The sequence below is a fragment of the Rhamphochromis longiceps genome, linkage group LG6 (assembly GCF_057381845.1).
Source record: "Rhamphochromis longiceps isolate RC_006_pf linkage group LG6, R_longiceps_female_GT1.1, whole genome shotgun sequence".
NCBI classification, from domain to species: domain Eukaryota; kingdom Metazoa; phylum Chordata; class Actinopteri; order Cichliformes; family Cichlidae; genus Rhamphochromis; species Rhamphochromis longiceps.
The window spans coordinates 41,583,155-41,598,184 of NC_140562.1; the positions used below are offsets into that span (position 1 = coordinate 41,583,155).

A 15,030-nucleotide genomic window follows, 5' to 3' on the forward strand; every position below is an offset into this window, starting at 1 on the left:
TCAGTCCAGCAGGTACTTTTTTAATCATGAAGGAAAGCTCTTACTGCGGGCCACTCTAATTTAGGTGACTTTCCCATGATAAGTCTAGTTAAACCAGATTAATTTCTTAAACTAAACCTCTTACTGGTAGATAATCTTTATCAACATTATAAAACACCCTGTAATTGTATTCCTAGACTAAGACGTATTCAGGTGTAGTGAACATGAGACGTAGAAGATCGAAATGACTCACGCCGAAATAAATACATTAAAAATCTGTACATAAATTAAAAAAAAAACCTTTAATTTGACCAATATTTTACAATTAATCTACATATAGTATACTGTTAGTTTTTTTGTTTATTTACCCATTATTTAGTTATCATTTATCAATATTGCCAGTCTTTTCTCTCTATGTTAATATTTATGGAAGTCCTGCACCACTTGCATAACCTTGTTCAGAGTCATTTTCAAGAGTTAAAAACATAGATTGTATATAAAAGAGGAATGTTGTGATATTACCATCTTATAGCCACAGATACCTCCTAAGTGCTAAGTAATATACAAATAATGCACAGCCTCTTGGGCAGGCGAACAACACACTGTATTATTATTATTTATCACGCCATTCTGATAAAATTGTTTAAAAGGCACCAACAACACAAACACAGGAGTGAGGATAGGTCAGAGGGAGAAACCAGGCCACCTACAGCTATCTGTGTCTGTGCGCCTGTCAAACAAAGCAGCCATGCTGCTATGTGTAGCACCTTCCTACTCAGCTGACCCAAACACACACGTTCATATATTGCTTTTATCTATACCTAAGGACTTTCTTACAATTTCACACACACACACCCAGGAAAATACTGGATATACCATTTTTGATAGCGTTGGACAGATAATGGCGCCATCCTGCACCTACAGAAGAAATGGTGAAATATTCACAGATGCTCTGTGAATGGCAACAAAAACCATTACACAGAGGTTTTTAGTAGTTTCTCCAGGCTTGTGTGTCTGAAGCGTTATTCTGTGACCCAACATTGTCACAGATCTGAAATGGTAGAAAAGTTATCATCATGTGGTCAGCAGCCTGATGACTTCAAATTTTCAAGAAATAAAACTATATGGTTTCTTTATGCATCCTAAAGTACAAAGATGGGATATCAAATACTGTAACATACAGACTCTGAAAAGAATCACTGAAATGTAACTAAACAACAGTTATTGCTATTAAAAGCATATCTGTATTATATCCTACATTTATTTCTCCTAGAAAAGCGCATGGGTCTGAATCCCCCTGAGGTCCAGGGTCAGATTACCTTCTTTCTCTTGTCCTCTTGGTCACCATCTGTTTCTGCCTGTCAGACACACACACACACACACACACACACACTCACACTCACACTCGGGGGTCAGTACCCAAGGATCCTGCAAGACAACCTGCTCAACCACCTGAACCAAAGTTGCCCAGATGCAAAACAATCCAGCATCGCAAACAGACTCTGCAGACAGTCTGACCTGCAAAAACTATTAATTTTCAAAAAATTTTCTGATGAAAGTATGTTAATGTATATTAGTTTGAGGACCGAACTTTATGCAAGTCAGTGTGAGGAAGACTGTTCTGTTTTTTTGCACCCATACTTCTACTGTTATGAAATTATTGTCCACCTAGATTTTTTTATCTTTTTTCCAATTACTGAACTAAAATAAAAATTGTTTGTTTGGTTTCTCTTCCTTCCCCATAGATTAGACAGAGAGTGTTAAACACACACTTAGCGGGTCTGTCGCCGTGCTGTGGCACGCGCTATTTACAAGTGTAAACACTCCCAAACTTCCCAGCAGCAGTATACACATGCACGAGGACACTCCTCAACTTACAGCGCGTGTCTGGCCCCTCCTCATCGTGATCCCGTTATCAAAACATCAGCCTCTACTAGATACAGTAGCTGCTGAGAGCGAAGCAGTGACAGAAAGCAGTCCAGCTGTTTGCAGAGAACACCTGGATCTGTTCAATTATGGACGCTTCGGTAAAAACAGCAGGAAAATGCACAGAGGCAGCGAGGGGGGATTTAAAGGAAGGTGAAGTGGCACAGAGCTCCCGCGGCTGTTGCCAGAAATGTGTCCCTGGATTCATTCCGACAGTTTACCGCAATGAGCTTGTGCAACTTTTCAAACTAGCGGGACCAGTGGTAAGACTGTGTGGACACAACTGAATAGCTATATTTAACTGTAGTGGTGTTTTTATTCGGACATTATTTGGCATCCCTGTTTGTCGCTCTCTGTGTGATGTTACTGACAGGAAGAGCTGATTTACTACAGACGTTGTGCCATGTGTCAGTAAACTTGGGACTCGTTCTTAAGACTGTGTTATATCTCGTCCCGTTTGTTTAAACTAAACAAACCCGGGACTGTAGGACCGAGCTGTTTATATCTGTTTAGTTGCTTAGACAGGTTTGTGTTAGGTTTTGTATTGTTGGTTGTCATTTATGCTTAGAAATATTTAACCATGTATGCTTAGAGGTGTATAATTAATTGTGTAGTGATAGGTTGTGTGATCTTTAACAGGCTGCAGAGGCTTGGTGTGTATTCCACACTAGAATGCACACCCACATCCTGGGAGCACGAGAGAGGTCGTACCTTCTCTTATTGTTTTATGGTAGGATTAACGTAGCTACGTCTGTTCTAGTCTAAGTGCTTTTTGTTTAGATGAGCTGCAGGAGTTCCTCACCGTGTTATCTAGGGTGAACCATCTAGGGTGAGGGGGGGGCTACCCTCTTCCCGTGTCAAGGATGTTTGCCTTTGTGCTTTCATGTATATGACCCTTTGATCAGCAGTACCACACACACACACACACACACACACACACACACACACACACACACACACACACACACACACACACACAGTATTCTTTGTTCACATGTATACCTATGTAAGATGCTATATGTTAATGACCCTATGCATATTCATGTAACCACAATAAAAGGAGTGCTATGGGGAGCCTGGCTGAGAGTCTGATGGAGGTCAAGTGGTGGGACGACACTTGGCTCTAGGCAGGTCTCCCTCATGCATGAGTAAACCAGAGAACTTTGGTGCCTTGTGTCTTGCTTTGCTGTGTAATTATATTGTCTTCAACGTTCCAGCGAATAGGTTCAAGCTACAAACCTATCAGTTTGGCATCATGTTTATTTAATTTTAGATGCATTAATTGTGTTTTTATGGCTTATTTGGATTATATGTCAAATTAGTCCAGATTTTGCTTAAAGCTCAACAACATACATTTGCTTCAATATTTCTTAAATGTTTAACATCCTTAAGTTACTAAATGTTTTAACCATATTCATTACTTATTTATTTTTCCTTTAAATGTATTTCTAAATACAACACAGAGTCAGGATCTCCTCTTCTGTACTTCAGGTCATTTCCCAGTTCATGATTTTCACGATCGGTTTTGTCAGCACGGTGTTCTGTGGTCACCTGGGGAAAACTGAACTTGCAGCTGTAGCATTATCAATTGCGGTGAGCAGACATTTCAGTGCCTTTGTTGTTGAACTGTAAATATGCATCATTTTTTACCCCACTTTATGCATGTTGTGTTTCGTTTGCAGGTAGTTAACGTCACTGGTATTTCCATTGGCACCGGTTTGTCATTAACTTGTGATACCCTCATATCTCAGGTAGGGTCCTCACCAGAGCTTTCACTTTATTTGTGTAACCAAGACAAACACAAGCAGCACAGCTGGGTTCCCAGGTTCTCCTGGAATGCCCTTTTAAACATCTCAACACTGAGCTTTTGTGTGGAGTTATTTTTCTATGATCAGTCATACCCTTGTTCTTTGGTGGGATTCTGTGTTTTCCAACTTTTCTCACCCGAGCGTCTGTCTACCTGTTTCACGCAGACGTATGGGAGCGGTAACTTGAAGCGTGTGGGTGTGATTCTCCAGAGGGGAGTTCTGATTCTGCTGCTGGCCTGTTTCCCTTGTTGGGCCATCCTCATCAACACTGAGCCTCTCCTACTTGCTGTCAAACAGAGTCCAGAGGTCGCCAGGTGAGCTGTTATTAACCAGCAATAACAGACGCGTGGATGTTGTGACACTGCTGAGCATGTGTCTGTCTCACTCTTAAAGAAACACAAATTATGCAAAATGCCAAGCACTGTTAGTTTGTGCAAAACAATGCAGTAATCTAAAAGCACATTATACCTGCAGTGGCAGTGAACAGTTAACTGAGCACTGGAAAATTCAGACGTTTTCCTGAACAAAGATTTTAGCTAAAGCCAAAAAGAAAAAGAACTGTGGTACCAGCTGTGTAAAAATATTTTTAAACCAGTTTTGTTCATTTGTTGAAGTATCATAGACTAGAAATGTCTGTTTAACTGCTAAATCCTCCACTTTCTTCACCACCGTTGTTCAGTTTTTAATCTGAACTGTCAGTGTGCTGGTTCTTACTGTTTACTGTTCACTGACTTTTTTCTAAACATAACACAAATATGTGAATTCAGTAATGCAAAGGCATGAATTTTTCATTCAGGAGAACAAATTATGACCTCTTCACACAGATTATGGAAATATTTAACTTTGTACTTGCAGGGCTTTAAAATTAAACTCAGGAAAACAGCAATTTGCATGTCAGCTGTTAAAGTCACTCAGCTTTCTATGCAAGTGAGTTTAGGGTTCATCATTACTAACCTGTGAGGAATAACTGGTTAGATTTGTGTACTGGTTTACAGCCCAGCAGCGTCTCAGACTACATGCTATGTTAACATGCCAGTGACATGTCTCGACTTTTGGGTAAAGTTGCAAAAAACGTAATTGACATCACGAGACCTGAGATGCATTTTCAGTTTGTCTAAACTATTTGGGATTAGTTGGATCTGATAAGTTCAAAAATGAAGCATCATCATTGGTCACACAGGGTTTATTTTACAGCATAACACAATGAAGTCACTGTTGTTTACCAAAGTAGGAAACAGTAATGTGCAGAATGAAGTAAAAGAACAAGAAAAATACAATGTGCCCATAATTTATGTGCAGTCACCATCAACAGTGTTGCAGGCTTACTTTGTCTTTTCATTTCCACATGAAGCCTTTCCCAGCTCTATGTGAAGATCTTCATGCCTGCTCTGCCGGTGAGTTTGATTTGACAGAGTTTTGAAAGGTGTTAAATAACCAATTTCAGCACAGCTAAAAGATCTGTTAGATCTCTGTTCCAGATGCAAAGTTCTTAACAGTTTAATAGATTTACACATGGTTAGGTTTGTGCGGTCTTTCATGTTTGACGCCTGCTGATCTTGGTTGATGACGACTTTTTCTCCAGAAGCAGCTTAACGTTTTAGGTTGTTATTACAATGTATTAACATCAAACACTCATTATTCCCAGAGGATTCAGTTCAAGCCATCCGTAAATTTTCTTCCACTTGTTCAAATCAGGGTTGCAGGGGCACTGGAACCTATCCCAGCTGTCACAGGTCTAGAGGCAGGGTACAACCTGCACAGTGTATAGCAGGGCTAATGAAGAGACACGAACCATTCACGAACACATTTATATCTCCAGCCAATTTAAAAATCACCAGTTAACCTAATATGCATGTCTCTGGACTGTGGGAGGAAGCTGGAATTCCCAAAGAGGACCCACAGGCACAGGGACAACATACAAGCCTTGCCTAGATTCAAAGGACCTTAGCTAACTGTCCAAATTCTTAGCTCAGTTCATTTTTTTAGCAGCTCCAATTCACAACAGTCACATTAAGGCACTTATATTGCAGAAAATCAGAAAGCAATCCCACAAACTCTGGGACAGAGTAGACAAGGGTTAATGACATTCAGTGGAGGCATATAAATGCAATGAATCTGTAGTAACTGTAACTTATTGTCATTTGACATGTTTCTCAGCTTTGGCTGTTTATTATCTTCAGTAAAAAGTGTTAGCGTGCTGATTAACCTAAGATCCGATCATGTGCTCAAATTTGTTCTTCACTTCTGTCAATGAGTCTCTTATCATTTAATGTTTGCTTTCTTCAGGCTGCTTTCATGTACCAGCTGCAGGGGAGGTATCTTCAAAATCAGGTGCTTGAACGTGCATATGGCCCAACATTACCTTAATAGTTGGCTGTGCATTTAAAACATTAACATGAATGTTATGTGTATTTTGTGCTTTGGTGTACAGGGAATTATATGTCCTCAAGTTATAACTGGAGCAATTGGAAATGTCTTTAACGCAATATTCAACTACGTCCTCATCCATCAGCTGGATTTGGGTGTTGCGTAAGTTTTCCTCCATCATTCCTGTGACATCATTGGTTGAATGTAACTCTAAATTCAGTCAAAGAAAACTAATGTGTTTTAAATTCTTTATTTAATGATTCAGTGAATTTAACACAGATTGCACGATAGATTAAATGACTAAAAAGTCAAATAAAACTTACATTACCTTCTAATTTTAGTTTGGGTAGCTCTGTTGATAGCGTTTCATTTGATTGTCACTTTAAATATGTGGCATTAAATGTTTATTTTTTACGGTGTTTTTGTCTTTAAGTGGATCAGCAGCAGCCAATGCCATCTCCCAGTATTTGCTGGCAGCAGTCTTATTCATTTACATGTACTTGAGAGGTCTGCATAAGGCTACATGGGCAGGTCAGTCATTTTACTTCTACAGGGAATCTTGAACTTGCTGAAATGTTTTTATTTTGCTGTGTCATTCGTGACAGTTACTATTCTTTAACAGGAGGGTTTCAATAAACTTTAAGACATCTCTGTAATAGTTAAAATGTGTGGGATTTAAATAACATTTCATGGTAAGGTCAAATATATGTAAATCCTTCATTGGTAATTGTTGATCCTAGGCCTATCATAAAATTATAATTTAAACCAATAGTTTGAAAGATGACATATAGAGTCACTCTGACCCACAGGTTGGTCCCTTGACTGTCTCCAGGAGTGGGGACCCTTTGTCCAGCTGGCTGTCCCCAGCATGCTCATGCTCTGTCTGGAGTGGTGGATGTTTGAAGTGGGAGGATTCCTGGCCGGTGTGATCAGTGAGGCCGAGTTGGGAGCTCAGTCAATAACCTACGAGCTGTCCATTCTAGCATACATGGTAACTCCACTCAGTTTTGCTTGCATGTTGACTTGGCGTTACATTTTGGAATTACACATGGACTTTTTCCATAGATTCCACTAGGGTTTGCTAGTGCTGCCAGCGTACGGGTTGGGAATGCACTTGGTGCAGGAAACATCGAGCAGGCCAAGCTGTCAAGCAAAGTCCCCATCATCTGTGCATGTAAGAACCGACGTATTATTGTCTGTGTTACATAAATGGAAAGCACTAAAAATACTGATAACTGAGCAGTAGCAGCTCTAGTTTCATTTCATATTGAGCCTCATGAATAGAAAATTTTGAATAAAATATTGTTAAATAAGCATATGAAGCATAAATGTAATAAAATATAAATCCATCCGTCCTGCCACCTCCTTAACAGCTTATCCAATACCATATTGTTGATGGGAGCTTATCCCATCATTAGCTAACCTAGCATGGATGTCTTTGGACTGTGGAAGGAAGCTGTACCGAGCTATAAACCATGCAGGAAGGTACTTCACAGCAAAACGGTCATGGGTTTAAATCCACTGGCTGCCTGTGTCCTCTTGACCCATCAGAGTAAATCAATAAAAATGTAATCTAATAAACCTGGCTGCTGTATTTAAAGTGCTTTCTGTGTTCTTGTCATCGCTTTTTCCTTCAATATTAAAATTGAATGATTTTAAAAGAGTGTAATGCATTTTATTCTGGTTTCTTTTTCTCGTTGCAGTCATAATAGCGTGCTTTGTCAGCGCTATTTTCTGTGCCTGTAAAAATGTAATTGGATACATTTTTACTTCAGAGCTGTAAGTATAATTTCTGACCTTTAACCTCTACTCTAGGACGAGTTTCTCCGTTACTTATTTTGGTATTCTTGTATAGGTCACATCAGGTTGTTTTATGTGGCTGCTTGAACTGTTGAATGTTAAGTAAGGCTTTAACTTTCATGCTGACTCACAGACACATACGGGTGCCAAATTAAAAAAAAACAGTTACGCTTGTTATTCATCCCTTTGTCCCAGTGTCCATTTCATTAACTGAAACAAGACTGGTTTACATTGTTGATTAGATAAAAACGAACACAATAATCAAATAATTTCATGTTACATGGAGCTCATTGCATTGAAGGTCGTTTTTCAAGTTTGTGTATGCTTCATGGTGTTTGACTGTATTTTAACTGCACATATTTTTTTAGTGATATTTTGCAGAGGGTTTCTGACATCATGTTGGTGTTTGGTTTCTTGCATCTTGGTGATGCAATTGCGGTAAGAAATGATTTTACAGCAGTGATCAACATTTTAGGCTAATACTGAAAAATATAAAATGTGATTCAGAGAAATCTGTGTTTGTGTTTACAGGGCGTGACTGGAGGAGTTGTCAGAGGTGTAGGAAAGCAGTCAGTTGGTGCTCTGTGTAACCTGATCGGGTACTACTTTATTGGCTTACCCACTGGCGTGTCCCTGATGTTTGCAGCCGAAATGGGAGTTGTAGGTGAGGGTGGCAGAGCAGTGAAGTCATTCCAAGTTCTTTTATTTTCCTTCACAGTAAATTAATGTGACATATTCAAGATAAGAGAAAATATTATTTGCTGTTGTTGTCATCTTTCGGTGATTATTTACAGTTTTACACAAAATCATGAAATACAAAATGCTCAGAATTACAATTACATAGAAAAATAAATACATTAGATGTAAAGAAAAAAAGTACTAATAGGAAAAATTAAATCTTTAACCTTTTAAATGAAACATTTTAGACAGTATTCTTTATCTAATCTTACCTTAAATTGTCTTTCATTAAAATGATGCATATACTGCTGACGCTATGCGAAAGCGACAATCACCGCATGTTAAGTCTTTCAGGTTATGCTGTATTGGGAACAAATGTGTGCAGCAGTCAGAAATTAAATGTACCTCCGGCCTGACAAGCAGGCAACCCATTAAAACTCTTCTTCTTCTGTTTTTTCTGCTGTAGGATTTTGGGCAGGCCTTACGGTTTGCGTGTTCGTGCAGTCGATCTTTTTCATCACATTTTTGTGCAAACTCAATTGGAAGAAGGCTGCTGAAGAGGTGCACACCTGCATCTATTGACAGTTTATCACACTTTCATTCATCAAAGCATGTCATTAACTGTTGTGTCTGATCAGGCTGAAGTGCGAGCGGGAGTCCGCGTCAAAGAAGAAAAAGACACGATCAAGATGGAAAATAGAGGTGAGTGGGCAAACTGGCTGAAACATCCCATTATTACAGTGTCTTATTCATACTTCTCTTTCCAAACCCTAGACTCTAATCTCATCCAGACCCCAATCAGTACTATTGCATCCAGTGGTGAGAGCGCCGAGGTGGACCACGTATTGATGGAGATGCAAATACCAGAAGAGAGTCAAACCACCAACACCACTACAGTGGGAGATGTTCTGTCAGTGTCACAGCTGGTGTTACGGCGCGGCCTGGCGATACTCATCATGATCCTCATCCTCGCTGCTGGAGTCATTACCAACACCGTCCTCACTCCACTGCTGAAATGATGCAAAGTTGACAGTTGGACAAAAAGCACAAAGTTTATCTAAGTAATACAAATGCACCTTCTTTTGTGGGAGGGTTACTTACACTGTTGATTCAACAGAGGAACAGCTGTGTGCAGTCTGTGCCCCGTCTTACAGTGTCCGGCCACAGAGATGAATTCAATAAGATGAAAAGGGCGGAATATGTAGTAAACAAAGGACAACTTTATTAAGGCCTTTAATGAAAATGTGTGTAAAATGAGGCCACTGTTTGATAATGATAATCAGTTTGATGATATTTTTACAGTCAATTTGTAACATACAGAACCTGCAAATAATTTAATGCACATTTTATGAAGCGTCCAGTCCTCTCATTTCATTTTATATTTTGCTGTAATACCATTCACACTGTAGCAGTATGTAGCAACTTTAAAGATATTGTTTGCATACAGTTAGTCACACTCCTTTTAAACATCACTGATAAACCTGTGTATCCTTGCTTGCAACTGTTGGAGCAGTCCACCTCTTTCCTTCATGTACATCTTAGGCAGGGTTAAGACAAGGAAACACAAAAGCACGCTCTCTTCACTGGGACTAGGCCTGCTCTTGTAGGCAAAAAGAAAGCACTGTGCATCTTTACACACTATATAACTTTTTTCTGCTGACCTTTGTCCAGTGTTGGTGCAGGACAGTGAGATCCAGGCCACATTTCAGTTTGAGAACAGAATATAACAGAACAAAAAACTTTTATTGTAGGGTGGAACTGGTTCCAGATTGGGCACTTGGTCTGTTTTGGTGGAAGGAAGATACTGATGTTTTAATACTAAAGTAACATTCTTTACAGTCTGTATTTTCAGAATAAAACTATGACTGTGGTATGAAAAGTGGGACGTCTTCCAGTAATGATTTATAGAAATATTGTTTAACTGTACTCGTTTTGTCAATAAAAGGTCGAAGTTACTTGACCAAAACAGAACTCCAGTGACAGTTTTGTTTGTTTTTTAGTTGAGGGTTCGTGCATGAACCTTGGGGTTATTGTTGTATATACAGTGTTGGGAAGGTTACTTTTAAAATGTATTCCATTACAGAATGCATGCCCCAAAATGTATTCTGTAACGTATTCCGTTACGTTACTCAATGACAGTAACGTATTCTGAATACTTTGGATTACTTAATATATTATCATGCTTTTTACAACTACATGAATGTACTATTGCTGTGTGATTTATTACTATTACTGAAGGTCCACGGCTCCGAACTGTAGTAAAGGGAGCTCTGACTACTACGGCGGGGTCCCTGTCGGCTCGTAGCTGAAAAATAGCTTTACTTTGTTGTGTGGGTCAACTTTTCTTGCGAGAAACAGAGAGAGGCGTTGAAAGACTGACTCAAAATAGTGGACTTTAGGCCTTGTAGTTATCAATCGGATCAAACTACCTGCGTCCAGACAAATCAAAGCAGCCATACCTCTAACTTGAGTATCCCTGAGAATGGGGTTTCAAAAGTTCATGCAGTTGTTATCAGAGTGGAAACTATCCAGTGATGCCAGAAGCTGTGAAAATGCTTTTTAGTGCCTTAAGCTGTTCATGGGTCTCTCTGAGGACTGACACAGCCAGCCTCAAGTGGCACCAAGAGGAACTGCATTCCTGACTTAAGAAAAAAATTATGCATTTTTGTCAAACATTATAATGAGTTGACATCACTTGAAAAACACTTTGAATTTTGTGAAATGCCGGTTGCGGTTTGAGGAAGGAATCAAAGGGCAAAAGGGTAGATCTCCATTTGCTAATAAGATGTGAATGAAGTGGGGGAGAATATATAGAGCTGGAAGGGTGTGTATCGAGGTGTGGTTTCACTCCTGAAATTCAAATAAATTATCACCAAAGCAGGTCTCTTTGATGTTAGATCACAGAAATGGTGGCATTGTTCCTTCTGGTGACTGTTCAGATAAGCCAACTGACTGGCCAGTCTTCAACAAACCGTGAAGTTGCGTAATTATTCAGCCCCCTGAGTCAATACTTTGTAGAACCACCTTTTGCTGCAATTACAGCTGCCAGTCTTTTAGGGCAGCGGTCTCCAACCTTTTTTGCGTCACGGACCGGTTTATGCCCGACAATATTTTCATGGACCGGCCTTTAAGGTGTACAACAAATACAACAAAATAAAACTAGTACCGGTACCGAAAAAAAGAAAATGTATTCATAACACACGTGAAAAGACCCAGGAAAACCGAGTAAACGATAAAAACGATAACAAAATAACGCTGAAAACTGATAAAAACCCTGAAAACTATACATTTCACACCTGAGCCTCAACTCTCGCGGCCCGGTACCAAACGACTCACGGACCGGTACCGGTCTGAGGCCCGGGGGTTGGGGACCGCTGTTTTAGGGTATCTCTCTACCAGCTTTACACATCTACAGACTGAAATCTTTGCCCATTCTTCTTTGCAAAACAGCTCCAGCTCAGTCAGATTAGATGGGCAGTGTTTGTGAACAGCAGTTTTCAGATCTTGCCACAGATTCTGGATTGGATTTAGATCTGGACTTTGACTGGGCCATTCTAACACATGGATATGTTTTGTTTTAAACCATTCCATTGTTGCCCTGGCTTTATGTTTAGGGTCGTTGTCCTGCTGGAAGGTGAACCCCGCCCTAGTCTCAAGTCTTTTGCAGACTCCAAGAGGTTTTCTTCCAAGATTGCCCTGTATTTGGCTCCATCCATCTTCCCATCAACTCTGACCAGCTTCCTGTCCCTGCTGAAGAGAAGCAGCCCCAGAGCATGATGCTGCCACCACCATATTTGACAGTGGGGATGGTGTGTTCAGAGTGATGTGCAGTGTTAGTTTTCCGCCACACATGGCGTTTTGCATTTTGGCCAAAAAGTTCCATTTTGGTCTCATCTGACCAGAGCACCTTCTTCCACATGTTTGCTGTGTCCCCCACCTGGCTTGTGGCAAACTGCAAACGGGACTTCTTATGGTTTTCTGTTACCAATGGCTTTCTTCTTGCCACTCTTCCATAAAGGCCAACTTTGTGCAGTGCACGACTAATAGTTGTCCTATGGACAGTGTAGCACCCTCAAGGATTGACGTACGCACGATGTAGTTATAGAACAGGGTTTATTCTGGTCTTGGCAACCCGTGAGAACTGCTCACGGACAAAACAATAAAACAAAACACATCAAAATGCGCTCTTGTAAGTAGTGTTAATCAATCAAAAATCCTTGATTACAGAAAATAAAACACACAAACCTCGTGAGCTGACATCCAGGAGGTGCTAAATAGTCCTTTAGGGCAAATAATTACGCACACCCCGCTTTTCAGTTATTTATTTGTAAAAAATGTTTGGAATCATGTATGATTTTCGTTCCACTTCTCACGTGTACACCACTTTGTGTTGGTCTTTCACGTGGAATTCCAATAAAATTGATTCATGTTTGTGGCTGTAATGTGACAAAATGTGGGAAAGTTCAAGGGGGGCGAATACTTTTGCAAGCCACTGTATTAGAAGATAACATGGTCACATCCGTCCGGAAGAAGAGACAGAGTTTGAATGCACAATGCAGTTTTTACTGTAAGTGTTTTTTATTTTCATTCACAAAAGGGGAGAAATCTAGGAGAAAGAACTGGGAGCAAAATCCGTGAATAGTGTGATTTATACTCTGTATCACGCTGCATCTGATGAAGCTGGACCATAGACATGATCAAGAAAACTAGTGGTGCGGGGGGCCCTCAGGCCTCTGGCCTCTGGGCCTGCGGCTTGGTTCACTCTGGCACAGCTGGCTGCCGGCAGAGCCGGCGGGCACGCCGGTGCAGCCCCCTCTAGCTTCTGCTCGGTGGCTACTGGGTGACGCCTTGTCTGGGGATCCTCAGCCCTTCCCATGAAGGTGGCACGGATGCCCCTCCGGTGGTCCTCCTTGGGCTCTCGCACTCTGGGGCCTCTGGATGTCTGGGGCCTGGATCTCCTCCATGCCTCCTTCATGCCCTGGGGGACGGGGCTATGGCTCTCTACATCCTCTTGCAGACCATTACATGTGGAAACCATTTGAATACAAGCGCGCTTAAATAATAAAGTTTAAATAATAAAAACAAAGGTCGATCAAATGGACCAATACGGCAATGCCACGTTGATCCATTTGGCAAAATAAATCCATTGGGTATCCTTGTTGGTCTTCAGACAACAATTCTGACGGCTAAAGAACCAAATGGGACAGGCAAAAAAAAAAAAGAAAAAAGAAAACTAGTGGTGAAGTAACAGAGATGAAGAATACTCCATCATGGTCAGGAGTGGACCGAGGTTCCCTCTTTGTCCCCAGTGGAAAGTGGGTCCTCTTTCCCTTGATGATCCAACAATCACAAACTTCTGCTTATTCTCAGCAGCTGTTAAGTGTGACTGTGTGTATTTATATGTAATGAAACAGCTCCTCTGCAAACAGGGAGAATTTTGTAGAAATGACTGATGTCCCACTCAGCCCTCTCGTGGTTCAGATGTTTTCAGCTGTTTAGTGATTTATGAGTGTCAGTTCAAGTCCAGGATGACATTGTTTCTTTTCTCTGCATGATCACAGTTAAAAAGTAACTTCTTTGTGATACCGCCAGCAGACTGTGTTCAGGGCCAGATTTCCTTTTTTGAGTCATTTGACACCTGTTACATAACATAACATAACGTTTATTGGAAATATTGTTTAAACCTGCACATTTTTTTGTCAGTATTCAGCACTTTCAGTACAAATAGTTTTTATTCTCTGTTGTCATCTTTTGGGCCACATGGTGGAATGGTGGTTAGCACTGTTGCCTCACAAGAAGGTCCTGAGTTTGGCTCCACCCTCTGGCCACAGGTTTTCTGTGTGGAGTTCACATGTTCTCCCCATGTTGGTGCAGGTTCTGCCCAGTTTCCTCCCACAGTCTAAAGACATGCTGTTAGTGGGGTTAGGTCAATTGATGATTAAGCAGTAGAGAGTTAATACCCTACAGCTTATGACAAAATTTGATCCGAAGTGATTGATGGCCCTAATCACGACCTTTTGACCTCCCGCCCCTCCCCCCCGGAAGCGTGTAATGAGCGTGACGAATCGTATCCGGAGAAGGGGGGTGGGAAACCCCCCGCGTGACGAATTATATCCTGAGAAAGGGGGGCGAACCCCGGAAGCGCGCCATCTGTTGCTAACCGTGTCGAATTGCACCCTGAGAAAGGAGGGGTGAACCCCCGGAAGCGCGTCATCTGTTGTTGGGGAAAAAAAAAAAAGTTTTTAGAGGGAGGGGGAAACCTCCGGAAGCGCGCCATCTGTTGGAGGGGAATAAAAAAGCAGAGAGAGGAGTCCGTCACAATTTCTAAGGCACAGACACAAGATGGATTTCCTTCTGCAGCGTTCCTGTGTCCGATGAGATCTGCTCTCCCAAAGAAGAAGGTTTTGAATATGACATATTCAATCTCGATCCGGACCTTATGACCCTACCGGAAATACTCCGGAAGTGTCTA

At 40.9% G+C, this 15,030-nt stretch overlaps 1 protein-coding gene across 4 annotated transcripts; it reads left to right on the top strand.

Annotated features, from left to right (window-relative positions):
* The first annotated feature begins 771 nt into the window (after window positions 1–771).
* LOC146668763 (multidrug and toxin extrusion protein 1-like) lies at window positions 772–10,519 on the top strand. Of its 4 annotated transcripts, XM_085410769.1 has the most exons (17): window positions 2,072–2,168; window positions 2,545–3,129; window positions 3,397–3,498; window positions 3,588–3,656; window positions 3,879–4,027; window positions 5,065–5,107; window positions 6,000–6,044; window positions 6,145–6,242; window positions 6,514–6,611; window positions 6,890–7,071; window positions 7,146–7,254; window positions 7,784–7,859; window positions 8,249–8,318; window positions 8,412–8,544; window positions 9,025–9,119; window positions 9,197–9,260; window positions 9,333–10,519. In XM_085410769.1, the coding sequence occupies exons 3-17, from the start codon at window positions 3,412–3,414 to the stop codon at window positions 9,575–9,577; spliced, it is 1,563 nt and encodes a 520-aa protein (XP_085266895.1). In that variant the 5' UTR covers window positions 2,072–2,168; window positions 2,545–3,129; window positions 3,397–3,411; the 3' UTR covers window positions 9,578–10,519. The 4 variants fall into 4 exon arrangements, with proteins under 4 accessions (XP_085266892.1, XP_085266893.1, XP_085266895.1 ...); XM_085410767.1 differs by lacking the exon at window positions 2,545–3,129 and having other exon boundaries at window positions 776–2,168; XM_085410768.1 differs by lacking the exon at window positions 2,072–2,168 and having other exon boundaries at window positions 2,175–3,032.
* Window positions 10,520–15,030: the final 4,511 nt, after the last annotated feature.

What these genes read in the sequence shown, in the direction of transcription:
- LOC146668763 (XM_085410766.1), top strand. Translation starts at nt 1,995, where the DNA reads ATGGACGCTTCGGTAAAAACAGCAGGAAAATGCACAGAGGCAGCGAGG. An exon ending in TACATTTTTACTTCAGAGCT is followed by an intron (nt 7,860 to 8,248) that starts GTAAGTATAATT and finishes ATATTTTTTTAG; the next exon opens with TGATATTTTGCAGAGGGTTT. An exon ending in ATCTTGGTGATGCAATTGCG is followed by an intron (nt 8,319 to 8,411) that starts GTAAGAAATGAT and finishes TTGTGTTTACAG; the next exon opens with GGCGTGACTGGAGGAGTTGT.